The following is a 17319-nucleotide window of genomic DNA, read 5'->3' on the forward strand; positions in this document are numbered from 1 at the left end:
GTCTTATGAGGGTATCCATGCTGAGACCACATCTGCCAACTTTCTCACCATAGAAATCTCCTAGAGGAATCTCACTGATAGACCAAGAGATAAAACTCCAAGTGCGTTCTGAAGTTTTAAGCCCTCATTAGGATGCTCACACACACAGTGTGACGACTATCTGACCTTAGGACCAGCTCTACCTAGCTTACCCTGCAGCTCTGAGCACTGACTTGCATTCTAGCTGGAAACTCATAACCTCACATAATGCCCCAGTACTGGTAACCCACTGCACCAGGTCTGTTCCTACAAGACTGCAACAGATGAGGTGGATATGCAGCCTGACTTTTAAGGCCAGGTCATATTTCAAAGCTGCCACAGACTCCCCAGGGCTATTAACAGGACTGCAAAGACATCCCATTTGCTTCTCTTGTTTTGGAAGGGCTGTTAAGCAGCCATAAACATGTCATAGGAACTCAGAAGCAAGCATCCGTTCAAGGGATTAACCTGAAAGTAGTGGTCAGAGAGTTAGATGAGTGTGTTCAGGATAACCTCCAGAATTTGGTGTATTTCAAAGAGGATACAGTAAGGCCCATTTCCAAAAAGCTCCATCAACGGAGGATTGCAGGAAGAAGAGTGGAGCAGAGAAAGCTCTTTACCTCAACGTAGAGAACATGATAGGTTTTGAAGATAAATAGCTAAAAGGTTGGGGGCATTGTAATAAAAGTTCCCTTCAGATCACGCGCAGAGGCCTTTCAAGAGGTAAAAGATAATCAGCAACTTGACATTTTCTGGTACATGGAAAATATAGCACAGATCCATCTATGAGCCTATCCTATGTCCTGGATGCAAGCCAAGCCCCTAGCCAGCCAGGTATAGCTCAGAGGTTGTTTGTCCTTGCCAATGCGTGAGAAACCTTCTACACCTGTCAGCAGTAGGAGACAAGACATGATCTGACACATGATCTGACACAGAACAAGAGAGAGATCTCAGGGAAACACAGAAAAGAACAAATGCAACAAATGATGCTTGAAAATCCAGGAGGAAAGTTGAGGACTTTTGCAGACAGCTCTAACAGCCTACATATGTCTGAAGGATCTGCAGGGACACTGCTGGAGGTACATAATCCTGGACCACACTATTTTATTTCTGTACCTTCCACCCTAAAGAGGTTGTCAGTAGCTAAAAGCCCAGCTAGCTATGTTACAGCTAGAGGGAAGTCCATGACAGAGCTGTGAGGCACTTCTAGACAATGCTGCACTTCTATTTATTTCTCTGCCCTGACTCTAAGCTTCACTTGTGCTCTAGAGACCTATTTAGAAAGACAAGCCTGAAGGCTACAGCTTAGCCTGAGTTTTGGGTTAGATAAGGTAGAAAACTATAAACTATAATTGCTGAGCTCTTAAGAGGCACGGCAGCAAAGCTGAGAACAGGTTTGGTCCACCTGGCTGTAGTTAGTCCTCTGGCAAACAAATGAGGCTGACCTCATGCTAAGGCTAAACCAAATGAGAGAATAAGGTGAGAATTTGAGGGTCTCTTACATTAAGAAGGGATTTGCCAACTGAAAAGGGGAGAACGTCTTACTGGAGCAGCTGTTGGTCTACGTTAGTGAGGTAACATGAAGCATAAGGTTTTAGCATATAGAGGCTTAGTAGCATGAGTAATATACAGGTTCAGAAGGTGACTGCAGAGGCCAGTGAGGACATCTGGCTGTGCATATTTCTGGAAAAAAAAAAAAAACAGGGAAGTGGGGCTGGAGAAAACGCTTAGGATAGATGTGGTTATGTTCAAAGTTACCAGACATCATTGACCTGAAGTATCATCTTTATCCGTAGGTCTATAGGTCCATAGGGGGCATAGGTCTAACTTGGAGATTAACCGTGGGAGTAGTCTCCTGCAAATCCTGCAGCTGTTTACAAGATCATGGCTAATGCTGATGGCAGCATTACCGTCCAGATCAGCAAAGGCCAACAAACTGGGGCACTGGTTGTGCTCAGAGGAGACTACCAGGAAAAGATCCCCAAGAGACAACCAATTAACTTTAGCTTCAGATTGGAGGTGTATTCTAGAGTAAAGTTAGTTGACAGAAAGCTGTGATTTGAGCTTTGTGTTAGGATTTAGACCAGAAGAGGCGATTCATCTAATGTAATTATTTATTTTAGAAAGTGCATGCAAGGTACCTACATTTGCTTTCTGAGGATGAAAATTATAGTTTATGGAATTAATGCTATGGTAAAGGTTTGTCTAAGATTGAATGTATAGTTGGAGCTGGGATGATACTTGTTTGGAAAGGTAGTAGCTTATGTAACTTGAGAACAGGTGGTGACACGAGCTAGTAAAAGTACACATACATAGGCCAAACTGAGATGGGTTACCTGCTTTATTACAATTAGGACTAGAAAGCCAGTTAGGAAGTGCAAGTGAATTCTGGGTAAAATGAGGGCAATTATGATTTCACCTACATCCAAACATAGCTCCCCAAGTTAAGCCAGAGAAGTGCTTAAACCTTTAAGAATATTTTTAATTCTAAGTAAAGAAAGTTACAGATAGTTTTCAATTTATAGCACAAGCAAATGGAAAGGAAATAGAATAACTTTTTTTTTTATATAATCGCTACTAGGTTAATATAAGTATACAGATCACATCAAGGGTAAGTCTCAGCTAGAATGAAAAAGAAAAAACAAACAGTCCCACAAAACAAACCAAAACACCTCCAGGTCTCAGGCAGAATTAACTGATCAAAAATGGCCTTAAAACAAAGTTTCTGCCTAGATATGCCCGAAGTCACCTAAACCAGTCCCAGCACTACGTGTCAGAGAGTAGTTCACACCAGCCCTGATCTCAGCTAGCATTCTAACTTCTTTCTCTTACCCAATTGTCTCTTTCAAAAGTGATCCCACATAGCAGCTATCAAGGCCCAGGTATGGGTATTGGTATCTGAGAAATGTACAACAGCCCTCTTTCTAGCCCAGCTATCTCTGTCATCCTCTGAATTGCATGTAGGCAAACAGAATAGCACTATTTGAATGTTTCGACATTTAGAAGTTGGGGTTAGATTTAGATTTAGGGTAAGGCTTCCATGAGCTGTAAAGCAAGAGTAAGGTCTGGTTGGGTAGACCCTGTAGTAATCTGGGGACTAGTGCTTGCAAAGGGGCACCCAGATACTTTCATGTAAGAAGGTGTGGAGGTAAAATCATAGTAGCATCTTTAAAGCACATTTAGAAGATTTCAGTTAGGCAGCAGAAGAGCCCATTTATGCACTACACAAAAATGTAGAGTGCCGAGAGCAGAGGGCATATCTTTCAGTTCTCCCCACCACAGCAGTAGTTTTCCCCGCCAGGAAGGGTACGGCTTCACTTGCTGACTGTCTGTCCCCTTCCCTGTACTTAGTCCTGAAGAGCCTCACCACCCCAACCTGCCCAGCTGCAGTGCACCTAGGTCTCTCCTGTGGGATTGGAAAGGGCAGCTTTGAACACTGCAAAATCTCCCAACATTTGCATATTTCATCAGGCAACAAGGTCTGTTCCACTTCATCTGATCCTAATATCATCTCGAGAACAGCATCAGGAGTAAAAAAAACAAACCAAAACAAAGTCTTACATTCCTAAAACCCCTGCTTAAAGCAAATACATTTGTAATATCAACTATCTTACAGGGTGATCACTTTTTTTTTTTAAACTTATCCATTTTTCTTAGCAGCCAAACTCAATGAATACTGAAATAAGTATTGTCCCAGTCTTGCAAACAAAGTCTTCGAGTTTGTTTTCTTCTTTCATTCTCTTGGAAGAATCCTCCCTCCATCCACAGTCACATCTATTGCTAAGCGAAATCAAAGGCACTTACTCATTTCAGTTTTGGGGTATTGTGTTTTGGTTTGTGGACGAGTTTTGAAAAAAATCTTTACAGAAAATGAAAATGTCATAGTGCAAAGGTCGTCTGCATTTCCAAGCGTTCACTCAGCCCTCTGAAAATGTGTGTTAATTACACAATAGATTTGAACATCTGAGGACGTTAGTGCTTCTTCACAAGTTATCTACCAAATAAACAATCTTTTTCCAAGTTTCACTTTCAATTCACCCAAACAAAGAATGCCTAAACCAATTTTGATGTTTGCCAATCAGTTCTGCCACACAACAAAATACAAAATTATCGACGTTTGGATGAATTCTCAAATTCTCTGAGACTAAAATCTGTCTGCATTCAGAATTATTCAGATAGTTATCACACTTGTTAAAATTAAAATTTTATTTTAAATATTGTAACCAAGGGATATATATCACTACTATTCTTCCATGAAGGATGAACAGTGCACAGTTAGATCCAGCAGAGTGAATCAAAACAAGCAAAAAAAAATTATTGGAGGGGTGGAGGCATTTCATCTGCTCTTGCAGCTTAATGTACTTGACTGAGATCTCTCTTGCCAAACTTTATCCATGTGAAAAGTACAAAAAAAAAAAAAAAGAATTATAAAGGGAATGAAGTTTAATAAAACATATGGATCACATTACCTTTTGTAAACGGGCATTGATCCTGAAGCCACTTCCGTCTGACCTGATAAACAAATCCCCTAGAAACAAATCTGCAAGAAGAAAAACTAGTTCCCTATACCAGCATTCAGTAAGGAGGCTTTAAAAGAGAAAACGCTACTGCTAAGCCTACTATCATTTAATCAAGCACTTGTTGAAAATTTTACTTAATTACATATGAAAAGGATGTGACATACTAGAAGCTGGTAAATCTTCACCTAGCTACCTTGGTAAGTTTAATCATATACACTATTTTTTCTGCATGTGTGTGGCGTATTTCTGCACTTTTTCTAACAACATATTTTCTTTACAAATATTTTGCTGCTGAGAGAGTCTGCTCATAAAAGTAACTCATAAGTGCTCATAAAGAAACTCATAAGTTTTAACCTCTTTAAAAAAAAAAAATCTTGGTCAATGGAAAAGAAAAAAAATATTTTTAATATAAAACTTCCATGTAAAGATATCTTTCATCTTTTCTACTTCTGCAACAAAACTCTATTCGCATTAATATCTGCAAGCTCCACGCCAAGCTACAAAATTCTGCATGGAGAAGAGGTGATTATTAAAAAAACAAATGAAAAAAAAAAAGCAAAGAGAATGCCTGGCCACACAACAATCAGTCTTTTTATTTCATTATGTAGCTTAGATGTGATTGCACTTCACAATAGCAAATATCACATATCTTTGCTCAGAAGTGGAAAATACTAATAATTTCCTATTACTGTCATTCATGATACATCTTGAATGTGATTTTTAGTGCTGGTCCATTTTAATAATCATATGTGTTAATTAGCCTTTATCTATTAAAGAGGAATGAATCGATGCTCATATATTTGTGATTATTCACTGCAGTTGTGAAAGAAGACATTCCATCATAAAGATGTGTTTCTTCTTCCTGTAAATATCTAAATGATTGTCTTATAGTGGCCAAAGGGTTTGTAAAAAGCGATACTTTGAACTAGAAAACTTCATGAAATAATTTGTTTCTAATCATTTTATAAATCAGTCTGATGGGACTATATATTTAGATAAAAATCATATTCAACGTGTGATATTCAATAGCTCAAGTCAACATACGTTCAAATAAGTTCATTCTAATAAATAAAAGTGCCGAAAGAAGCCAGCAGTAATGAACAGTTTTAAGATTCCTCTTAGCAAACAAAGAAGCTGAATTAAAGAAGAGGTTGTAGAGGTTGAATTAATAAACTTCAGTTATAACTTGAAATGTCAATCCAGTTTTAGAGAGACTAGTCATCAAAATACCTTAAAATAGAGCTTCATGAATCACAGAACATAAGATTATTTACTGACCAATCAGATCAGAAAGATATGTTACTTTCATAAATGGTCTTAATTATTTGATTACAACATATACATAATGTTTACTACAAAATACTGTTCCTTCTACAAAGAAAAGCAAGAGTGATTAGACTCACCTTACATAACTGTTAAATTGTATTTGCTTAACCATTCAGCAAGTAATTAGTATTTGTATATCAGCAATTTTGCAACAAGTAAGAGTCCTGAGAGCTAGTGACTTCATTTTTATGCCGTGTACAGCAGTGTCACAATCTCACTTCTGATGGGGGAGTGGCAACAGGAAATTAGCCGGCTGCAGTATCAGATGAGCAGAGTTCCTAATTACACAGTTAGCCTTTACCATCTAATTAGTTCTACTGACTGATGCTGACACTGCTTGCACACTCAAAGTTAGAAGCTGTTTAGACAGCTTGCTAAAACAGGGTTCTGAAGCTGCTGAAACCTGCATTTAATTCAGCAGGATTCAAAGTGCAGGCAACTTTTTCTGTACTAGTGCACATATCCACATTATTATGTTTAGGTGGTTTTTTTTTTTTCTATTTGCATATTCTCCCATATGAAAATGCATACAGCAAGTTTCTAAGAACTTTTTCTGACCATATGTCCTAGGTACACAAAGCTACAAATCTTCACGCTGCAAATAAAAAAATGCAACAACCAAGCTCTGATTATTCTCCAGACCTGGTCAAAGAAACCTGCATTGGCGTGGAACTTCTAAACAGGGAAGCTGAGCTTTATAAAGGAAATGTTGCTTTGTCTGAATGCAGCAGCCCAGAAGAAGTCTTCAGTTCTTGTGAAATGCAAGCAGTATCAGTTTGTATGGAAACCACCATACCTCCAGGCGACCATGTTCGAAGACGAGGTTATACAGAGCCTTCATTTCTGAAGCTTCCCACAGAGGAGCACATTGAGAGCCATCATGCACCTTTCCAGTTTGACCGGCATGCTTTGGCCAGAATTTCCACTTCTCCAACTTTAAGGCGTCTAAGGATGGCTTCTGCCTCACAAGCACTGTCATGTCAGGACTCTGACACAGCTCAACTAGGGAGTCAAAAGGAATACACCGGCTCTCTCCATCACATTTGTAAGAGTCCACCTCGGTGCACTACAGCTTCCTCATTGTCATTGCCTTCTTGTGTCCATGCAAAATTGCTATCTTCCAAAGTGAAGTCTGAGACAGCTATAGCAGATCCAGAGTTCACCAGCCCCAGGTCAAAGCTGCCAAGCCAAAAAGATCCTCTAAGCAATGGCAGTCCCAATGACAAAGTCCAAAACTCTTGGAGACCTAACTCTGCTATGCTGCCAAGGAGACGTCTCAGCCCTACACCACAGGATGGTGTCCAGGTAAGAGGAATAGGATGATGCAACCTCCTTTTCAGTCTTGCATATTCAGTGTTGGATCATCACAGCCCAGTGCACAGTTCCTAACTTGAACTACAATCTGGCCCTAGTTCCTTTGATACAATAGACCAACTTCTACACTCATCAAGAAGGGAGATTTTTCCTTCCAAATCAGCAAGAGACAACAGTTCTGGCCTTGTCTCTTGGGGACCAAGTTGCCCTACTCCACCCCTGCACATGACCACTCTTTCCCACCTCCGTCCATTAGCCCTAGTGGGGCCATATAACTGTTTTGGTGGCTACGAAAGAACAAGACCAAGTAATTTATCCACTTCCAGTTTGGGTTTCAGAAGATTATTTTCTTTCCAGGGTCCTTCAGCAGGGTTCTTCCTAAGCCAGGGCAGTTGTCTATGCTGTTTTACTGAATAGCATTACTAATGCCAATAAAACCAAGAATGACATCATTCAAAATGGTTGAACCAGATTTAAGGTTTGCTACTACCAAAGGAAGAGGTCCCATCCCCTCTCTTTAATTCCACTTACCTAGCTCTGCCTCTCACTGGCCCTCTCCATTTTTATGTTCAGCTCCATAAATGAGAAGGCGATTGTGCAAGCTTTTCTGAAAAAAAAAAAAAGAAACACTAGTTCAGTGAATGCCAACATCAATAAAGAGAAATAAGCAAGGGAGGAGCTAGCCCTCCGTCTTTCCCTGGTGGCAAGCTGCTGTTCAGCTGTTCCCCATAGTTTCACCCCAAGGAGAAAAGGAGAGGCACTGCATAAGCCAGGTTTGCTACTAGATCTCCTCTCAAAGACCTTAAATCTGGACACGTACTTGACTCCGTCCTTATGCAAAGCACCTACACACACATTTCACCAAACGTGGATGGTGTCAAATGGGGGTATAGCTCTTTACTAACCAGTTAGTTTTGTGCCACAGACCAAAAGCTATTTCTACGCCCCTTCAAATATCGAAAACATTCTAGCTATCAAATGAGTTCTCCTTTCTCCACAACAGTAAAAATAATTGGCCAATGTCTAAGTCTATGTAGTAAATTTCTCTAACAAAAAAAAAAAAGTACTTTTTTTTTTACAAAATCAGATTGCTTGCCTGCTTTCTGACCAACTAACAAGAATATCTCACTTTCTTTCAGAGGAGTGGATTGCCTATACAAAGGTATGCGTAGATTTGTTTTATCTCATGCTAAGCTTCACTTCTCTACATTTTTAATGGATCCACTTCACTCTAACACAAAACTGAACAGTGAGGCATGTATGTGTAACTCAACTTTAATTTGTAGATTTTCTTTGTGAAATGCCTGTCACCAGCTTGTTAAACTCAACTTTTTAATGAGATTTTCTTTAAAAGGTGGCTCTCTTCCTGACACGTTTAGCTGTGTTTCACACAGTATTTAGGCTGGACCATCAGAGAGCTCTGCACCAGGAACTAATTGCCAAAAGGTCTGGCTGTTTGGATTAGCAGTGTCAAATTTCAGCTTGAAGAATGTGAAACATCTCGTAATCTTGAGTGACACTTTCCAAAACATTGTGGGAGGGGAAAGGGAGCAAAGAAGCCAGCAGAACAGCTTGATATTGTTCTCATACATGAGCAAAGCAGATCTAGGACTGCTACTGAATGGGGGATTGTTAATCCTATGACTAAGAAGAATACTTTAATTTCATAAGTTAGCATGGGCAAGATAAGGTGTTGTGTGGTGAATAGCATCAAGCTCATACAAGCAATGATCAGAAAGTAAATTATTGATTAGAAACTAGTTTGATTCAGCCATGTTTGTTTCCTTGAGAGGCTCAGGTGTTTACAGAAGGGAAATGAAGTTTATTTTCTCCCCAAACAAGGAGAAAGTAGGAGCTAATACCTCCCTTAATAACCATACCCTCCCACTGATAGCGCAGTGCTTGCTTTACTGCATGATCTCCTTGAAGATTTCAAGCATATTAAAAGCACTAGCACTGGTGAGCAAGTCTTGGGGAAGACAGAAGTAGCCTCACAACAAACAGCAATATGCTGCTCCTGGGACTCTACCATAGCACATTTCACTTGTTAAGGCAGTAGGCATCATTTGTTGAGCTGTACTTCCTCTTCTTGCCAATGTTTACTCATTTTTCAGGTATAAGCTCTGTTATAACCCACAATTTGCAAACAGGTCTGTGTTTCAAGTACGTTTATGTTTGGGACTGGGTGGGCTGGAGCAGGCTGATACAGCCTACGAGTCATTAGACAACGTAGTTTCTTAGGAAAGGCTTAAGAGACCTGTGTGTGCATCTGAAATCACATGTTCACTGTAGATGAGGCCTTCTAGATTTTCTGAATTGTTGCAATTTCTAATCCAGTCTTTAGCATTTTGAATTTGCAGTGGAGATAGACAGATAGAGGAGGGGAGGGAGAGATCTTTGATCTTGGTGTGAAACAGGTGATCTGTACCTATTATGGGAAGAGTCTGCTCTGATCCAACTCAAAATTCTAGCACACAAGCATTATGTCACTGATAGAGTGAAGATAAGTGTAATCTGTAGCAAACTTCAGGGGAGAATTTGAGGAATATTGAATGCCAATAGCTAAACAGTAGAATGTTGTGCATTGAATGTGCAGACCTCTTGGTGCCACTTGCCTGGCAGCTTCAGAGGGAAGCCACTATATGCCAGCTAGGATATTGGCTCTGGACTTCTATCCAGACATATTTTAAAAATCAAGAAATCACATAAGGAACAACAGCTTTGTTCTATAGTCACCAGTACGAAAGATTGACAAAAGGAGCTTTGGATGATGTACTGTGGTTTTTAGTTTTGTCTTGACCAATATTAGTATGTGCAAACATCACCAGTTTCTGCTTTAAACTTTTTTTGTCAAGTTGAATTTGGTCCAAGGTCTGGGCAAGGGCTGTATTCAGCTCCTCCTTTATCCAAATCATTAGTCTAACTCCTTAACAGCTAATCCCTTCTTATCACAGCCAGAGAAAACTGCTGAAATGTCAGATTACTTCCTTGCACACTGGGACAGTTTGCAACCCTCCTCCAAGCCTGACTTGTATATTATCCAGGGTAAAAACATACCTCCATCCTTCAGTTTTAATGAACATCTCTTCTCCCTGCTCCCAGGCTGTACTTTCAAAAGCCTTTCTCAAAGTAGTAATGCTCATCTTAAGCAGCCTTCCCCACACAGCCCTCAGTCAGGAATGCCAGTACCTGCCTGTCAGCCTGGCAACATGCTGAACCAATGCTGATTAAAAATAATCAGCCAAAATAAATTTTTAAAAAGCACCAGAGGGGTAGCACAGAGGTGGAGACAAGGAGATGCTAAAGTCAACACTGCTGTAGAAGGAAATGTTGATAAAACAAAACCTTCAGTTTATTCTGAGCTTATTTTCTCCTTGCCCCTTTCAGTGTATCACAGACGAGGTGAAAAACTGGGTTTCACTATTTCCTAAAGACAACCTGCTAAGGAAGACTCCTCTCAGTAACTGCTAAGGCAGCTCATTTTCAGTGAGTTGGGGGAACTGGGATAATCTAATTTGAAGTGCTCTAATTCTTCTTTTAATGTCATACCCAAAAAGTGTCATGCTAATTCTTTCAATCAGGGAGTTCAAATACTCTCCCTGAGTAGCTTGGGTCATCACCTGGCAGCTGTCTCAATACCATGACTACCCTATAATGTTGACCCTTGTAACCTCCTCAGTTGTTTTTATTCTCATCTAGTGGGTATTCCTTTAAATAATATATCTGTTATTTACGTAATGTGATTTATACAGATGTCTGTTCCCTGGGTCATCTAGAAGGTCTAGTTATGAACATATCAAGACACAAATGTCTAAAAAGCAATCAGCTTAAATTCTGCATGCCCTAGAAACACCTGGATGTTTAATTTTCTGGACCATGAGCTGCTTCAGTGTCCTTAATAATTTCCCATACCACTGTAATGCAAATGTGTGACATTATCTTGTTTCACAAAACAAGTAGATTTAAAGGGGGAATTATTGCAGATGATATCTCCTCAGATGCTTGAGTTCATCCCCTAAAGTACAAAGGTTTCTTTCATTCAAGCACTTCAGCCCCCTGCCTTTAAGAAGAAAAACAAAAAAAAAAAACAAAAAAAAAAAAAAAAAAAAAGAGAAAAAAGCAAAACTACAGGGTCTGTAGGCGTGAAAATATGGTAAAATATGGCATAGAGACTCAAAAACTGATAAATTGTATCACACAGTAGTTAAGTAGTTCAATTTCTCCAGTAAAATCAACAAGAGCATCTAATGTATCTAATATGTCCACAGGCATCAGGCCAGGTGATCACAGATACCTATACATTCATCTGTGAAGCATGAGTATATAATTTAGGCATGGAAGTCATTAATCAGACCAGGGATGTCAGATGGCAGAGGTATATTGTAGATATACATCCAAATGACCTTGGGCATGCTCCCACACTTCACAGGCTTGTGTAGCTATGTGAAGAGCTTGTTTAGACATATGTGTCTCTGAAGTTCAAGGCCTTTTTGGTTCAGGGAGATGACACCGTATAACTCAGTTACAATGAAACTGTGCTCCCTGTTACTAATCTTCATAAGTGACTAGCCTGCAACTTCAAAATATATTCTGCAATTGAAGTAGGCTAGATACTTTAAGAATCAATAATGCATTGGCAAAATCTTACTGTAAATCCAACCTGAAATAAATCTCCTGAATTTCCCAGTACAGGAGCGATAACTTTTAGAATTATCCTTGTATTAAATTGCAGCATCTGGCCTATATAATAATCCAGCTGCCCAAGAGATTGCATGGCAGGATCACTAGAGGTTTCAGAAGCATCTTAATACGATTGTTACCAACACTTAAAATTTGTATTGGGTAGCACTCAGTGCACCTCATCAGAAAGTGATCTCCCTTGCACTTTCTTGGTTGTCTGCAAGCTTGCAGACAACCAAGAAACAGACCCCATCCATAAATGCTCTCAAACCATATGTTAGGTTCAATTTAATGAGACACCTCAGAGTTTCACCCTAAGTCCCTGAAGTTAAATAAACAAATCCTATGTTCCCCATTCTGTAGGACTACCAGAACAAGAAAAGCTTCGAGAACTCTTACATTGCACATTGTAATCTCCTCAATGTTTGGTTTTCAAGCCCTAATATGCCTATGTTTCAAGAGTTCAAGTCCCAGACCTGGCCCTCCTGATAGCCTACAGCCCTCTCTGTTGTTAGGAGCAGGCTTCCCTCTCATCTATACAATTCAATTGGTTTAGCTGAGGCAATTGCAAGCAACATCACTGTCAGTTCCTAACAAAAAACATGGTTTCTATGTCCTGCCATACATATCAAATCCTACTTCTCTACCTCAGAGTTGATAAGTTGTGAACTGACTATTCACGCACTTAAGGGGAAAAAAATATACCTGCCAGTTTTCATATCAGGTTGGCAAATGGCTAGATATTCCCAGTAAGGTATCTGCCTAGGCAAAAAAAAAAAAAAAAGCAATAAGAATTATACTTAACTGACAAAAAAAATCCCATACACAATAAACAGTGACTGAAAAAGAGAACTTTTATGTATGTACACACACTTCATGCCTTCTCTCTCAGCTACTTAATTAGAATCATAGAATGGCTTAGGTTGGAAGGGACCTTTAAAGGTCATCTAGTCCAACCCCCCTGCAAGGAGCAGGGACCCTTTGAACCCTAATGCAGTATTCATGCATCAGCCAATTGTAGCATCAGCAGCACAACAGCAGCTGTAGACACCAGTCACTTTGCAAAAGTTTACTAACACAAATAATTGGGTATCGGTGTGAGTTATTAGCAAAATCCAGAATGGATCTGCACCAAAAGTTTCTGTATTTGAATGCAAGCAGCCTCTGGCACAAACAACGCTGTTGGATACAGAATGCCTGTGCCACTTCACTTGATGGATCTACATCCTGGACAATGCTCTCTGTTAGTAACAACAATAGCTGGAAAGAGGCATTTGTTTTTGATCAGCAGGGCCATTAAGTTGTATTATATTCAAAATACAAAATATTTGAAGTAGCAGAAAAAATGTCAAAAAGATTTAGAAAGAAAATAGCACGAGTTAGCCAAAAGGTTAAATATTAAAAAAAAAAAAACCAAACATTTTAACTGTTTCACTAGTATGCTGTCTTTTATTGAAATGACGTTTATATGTTATGTGAAGGTTAAAAGTAACAGCAGTCTCTGTATCAGCTAGGGACATGGTATTTACCTCCTCCTTTGGACTCCAGTGACAAAAAATAGATTCTGAAATCTCTGCTCACTTTTTGCCTAATCTCAGAAGAACCTAGGAATTTCCAACATTTAAATTCTCTGAGTACCTATTATCATCTGAGGCAAGCCATGGCCATAAGCCCCTTGATCTCAGCAACAGTGTGGAGTTGGAAAGAGAATTAGATATTTGCCACCAATCACTGCAATTTTCTACTCATTTTTCCTTTAACATATTATGTCATAGCCGCTGTGATTTAGTTTTTTAGCTCACTTCTTGTCATATCAGCAAGGAGAACTTCAGAAGTTTCCTCTGCAGCCCAGAGTGGAGAGAGATGACGTGTGTTGTTGTTGCGTCTCACAGATCAGCCGAGCGCAGGCGTAGCTCCGTGGTAGTGAGTCTGCCAGGACTCGAGGTGTTCCCTGGAGACCTCCTGGTGTCCGACAGCGCCATGGACTACCTGCCCCACGCAGCACTGCTGCTAAGCGCAGGTCAGACACCGGGTGGGGTTTGCTCCTCTGAGCCCAGCAAAAGCCATGACTAAAAAGTGTGCTCCAAAACGCGTGCACTAAAAGGTGTGAGTGTGTGGGATGGGGAGGGAGGATCAGTGCAATGATGACACATAAGGCAGCGCAGCCATCGTGGGGATCCTGTTACCCCACACAAAAGTGATTGCATTGCTAATTTTAAAATTCTCCTTAATTATTCTTTTTTTCCCTCTGCATTTTATTATTGAATGCAAAATGTAGGAGCTAGTTGAGGTGCGCAGGACATGGGTCACCTCCTTCCTCCACAGGGCAGGAGCAACCAGAGCCCAGGCCAAGATCTCCATCTGCAAGCAGTCGAGTTAAAAATTCCCACCTGCACAGCTTCAAGGAAAGCGTGGTTGCACTTTCCAGTAGGGTTCTAATCACAAAGGTAGCAAACCCACCTCATGGCTAGAGGTTGCTCACAAGACCTTCCAACAATGAAATGCAGACCTGCAAGCAATTTCCAAATATACCTATTATGGAGTATAGTATAGTCTGCAGTTTGATTGCCAGAGACCACAAGATGCTGGTGACCAGAGATCAAAATTTTCCTCAAAAATAAATGAGTCAAGGTCACAATCAGCAGTTTCACAAAAGTAAACAAGCCAGCTATTCCCAGGAAGTAACCAAGGGCTTCAAAATCCAAAAAAGAGGAAGTTGTGACTGTGATTCCCAGTCACACACAGGCCCAAAGACAGGTGCCACATTTAGAAAACTCTTTGAAATTTCTTGCCGAACAAACACAGGTGTTCCTCGCCTCTCGCCAGCACATTCCTACATCTAGATCCCCAGCTTTCCCTGTGCCTCACTAAGGGCCATGAATTAACAGCCCGCACCACTGTGCCAACCTCATGACAGATCTGAGGCTTAGGGTTCGTAGGATCGTTTAATCACGGGAGTTTTAAATACCTGCATAGCTTCAAGATATCACTAATGAGTAGACATAGCCTAGTTCTCACTTCAAAACAATGGATATCTTCAAGAATTAGCCTGAGGTATGATGTGTTTTCCCATGTAAAGAATTGGCAATCACATACTGGCCATCTGCAGCAAGTGGGAGTGTTTAGCATCGTCCAAGATCCCATCACAGACAGACATAATTCTTGCTGGGAGGAGCCCAACAGGCTTAATAGGTTTTAGGTCTGGTGTACAAACTGCCTAAACACAAGTATTAAATCTGAGCCAAGTAGAATATAGTATATCAGGCTTCGTTTAAAAAAAAAAAAAAAGCCAGAATATAGAAAACCGTTTTATTTTTAGCTATTTGTTTATTTACGTTTGTTTACTGATAACACATTTGTTTTACCTACTAGAGTCCAAAAAGCCAAGGTGGCCATTTGCCAAAAGAGGAGTCGTGAGTATTTCACCATGTTTTTTTCCTTGCACTGACCATGCCTTCTCCCATAACTAACTTGTGTAAAAAGAGTTCCTTCCCTTTACTGCCCTTGGAGAAAGGTCTCAGCCCATCCTGGGACTGTCTGGCCATCAATCTGCCACAAAGGGTGGCTCCAGTGCAGCCACTAGTGCTGCTTCATGCGATGCACATGAAAACAGCCAGTGCCACTGTTTCCCATCCCCATGAGTGGTGGGAGGAGAGGTGCCCTGGGCACCAGGAGGGCAGAGCAGGTTGGGCAATGCGGGAGCTCTCATTGAAGGTTTCAGTGGTGGCAGCAGATCCAGTCCAGCTCCCAGGGATAAGAGGGTGCAAGGTATGCAAGTCAGTCACACCGTTGCTTTGAGCACACTGTATCCTGTACTTTCTGCATGCTGACCTAGACCTTAGTGCCTTAGGGCTCTGGAGTACCTGCCCAAGTCCTACTCACATAGAAGGGATCTAGGCTTTTCCCTTCAAAGTAGCTTTTTAGATGCTTTCTTAGGCCTTTCCTGTCCTCATGGGCCTCTTCACACTCCCCAGTAAAAGCATACACACCAACACACTTCAGTTAATTTCCTTGTCTAACACATTGCCTTGTCTTCTCCAGTTATGAAAATTTTCACTCATTGCGGTAACCAAATGTCTTTTTTGAGTGTTGTTCATCGTTCAAAAAATAATTTGCAAGTATCTTGATAACTTTGCACCCCTAAACATGTAATTGTGAACAGTCTCTTCCTAATATTTTTTGCATTTTACCTTCTAAATCTCAACTATCAAAGAAGAGTTTGTGCAAATGAAAACAATGCAAGTACTCCAACAAGCACATACAAGAGTTCCCTCTTCATTTGACAGCAATTCTCTAGCATTTGAAGGAGTATGGCCTAAAACTGAGAATTTTTAAATTCAGCAAAATTTTTGAAATTTCCAATACAATGCATTTGATATCTAGCCAAAAGTGCTTTCTGAGACAATTAGATGCCACAAAATTTAATTTATGAATATTCATTTGCTGGTGCATGGGTTAACTGTGTGTGTATATAATGACATTGTTGTTCCTGCTCCATTTCAAGCTCTTTCAAAACTCAGAGTTGAGCTTAAACTCTGAATTTTAAATATTATAATCAAACACATATTTAAAAATTGGCTTGAATTCAGTGCCTAAAGTTCAGACACTAGAAACCCATGAAGTATGAGTATGGAGTTCCAGAGAACAGATAAAATTTAGGCTTTTAAAGTCTATGCTTACAGCACTAGTGTTCATAAATATTAGTTAAACTTTTTGCATGTCATTGTTGGCCTGAAAAACAAAGCCAAACCAAAAGCAATTGTTTTTATTTCATGATCCCTCACATAGACAAACTGCTCCTGCTCTTTAAGCTTTCTAAAAGCTCATTTTATAGACACTACTCTGCAGCTGACCAAAGGAGTATTTTTCAATATGTAGTTCAAATGTTTGGGTTTTTTTTTTAAAAAAAAAAAAAGAAAAAAACCTAAACATGCAAGCTTTGTATACCTATGGCAGGACGATGATTTGAACTATGTTTGTCCCCTACTTCTGACAATGCTGAAGGAAGAAAAATATTTCATTTGTTCTTTCTGCTGAGGGTAACCCATTGTCTGTTGCCATACCACTGACTTGTCCTGCCAAAGACTTCTGTGTTATACAAATAAGATCTTACACACCCACACCTAAGCCACCTACACACCCCAGCCATAGTTACAAATAAACCTGCCATCATAGCCTCATGTCTGTGTAGGAGAGCCTGGAAATATGAGGAAATAATTCAGTTGAGGGCAAGCTCCTTACAGATCAGAGCAAAGCTACTGAGCTGGGTAAACTTCTTATTGGTCTTCAAAACATTGCATGAATCAGGGTTGTTTTTTTTGTCATTCAACAGGGTAAAGACAAACAGAAGCAAGCATCTGATCTGGAAAATTGTCTTTCAACTGTTAAGATCATAGATTGCGGCACATATGATTTTTTCTGCTTTAAGGTATCAAAATGCTCAGTATACTGTACCACGGAT

General features: G+C 40.0%; 1 protein-coding gene across 2 annotated transcripts in view; it reads left to right on the forward strand.

Annotated features, from left to right (window-relative positions):
* The first annotated feature begins 6473 nt into the window (after nt 1–6473).
* Nucleotides 6474–17319, forward strand: part of PLEKHG7 (pleckstrin homology and RhoGEF domain containing G7) — a 31024-nt gene continuing 20178 nt past the window's right edge. For both annotated transcript variants that reach the window (XM_086740064.1, XM_086740065.1), the window contains exons 1-5: nt 6474–7169; nt 8318–8340; nt 13751–13878; nt 15231–15271; nt 17191–17286. In XM_086740064.1, the coding sequence (XP_086596190.1) occupies nt 6474–7169; nt 8318–8340; nt 13751–13878; nt 15231–15271; nt 17191–17286 (984 nt within the window). The remainder of the gene's footprint in view (nt 7170–8317; nt 8341–13750; nt 13879–15230; nt 15272–17190; nt 17287–17319) is intronic.

The sequence above is a fragment of the Chlamydotis macqueenii genome, chromosome 1 (genome assembly GCF_036417535.1).
Source record: "Chlamydotis macqueenii isolate bChlMac1 chromosome 1, bChlMac1.mat, whole genome shotgun sequence".
Classification (NCBI taxonomy): Eukaryota; Metazoa; Chordata; class Aves; order Otidiformes; family Otididae; genus Chlamydotis; species Chlamydotis macqueenii.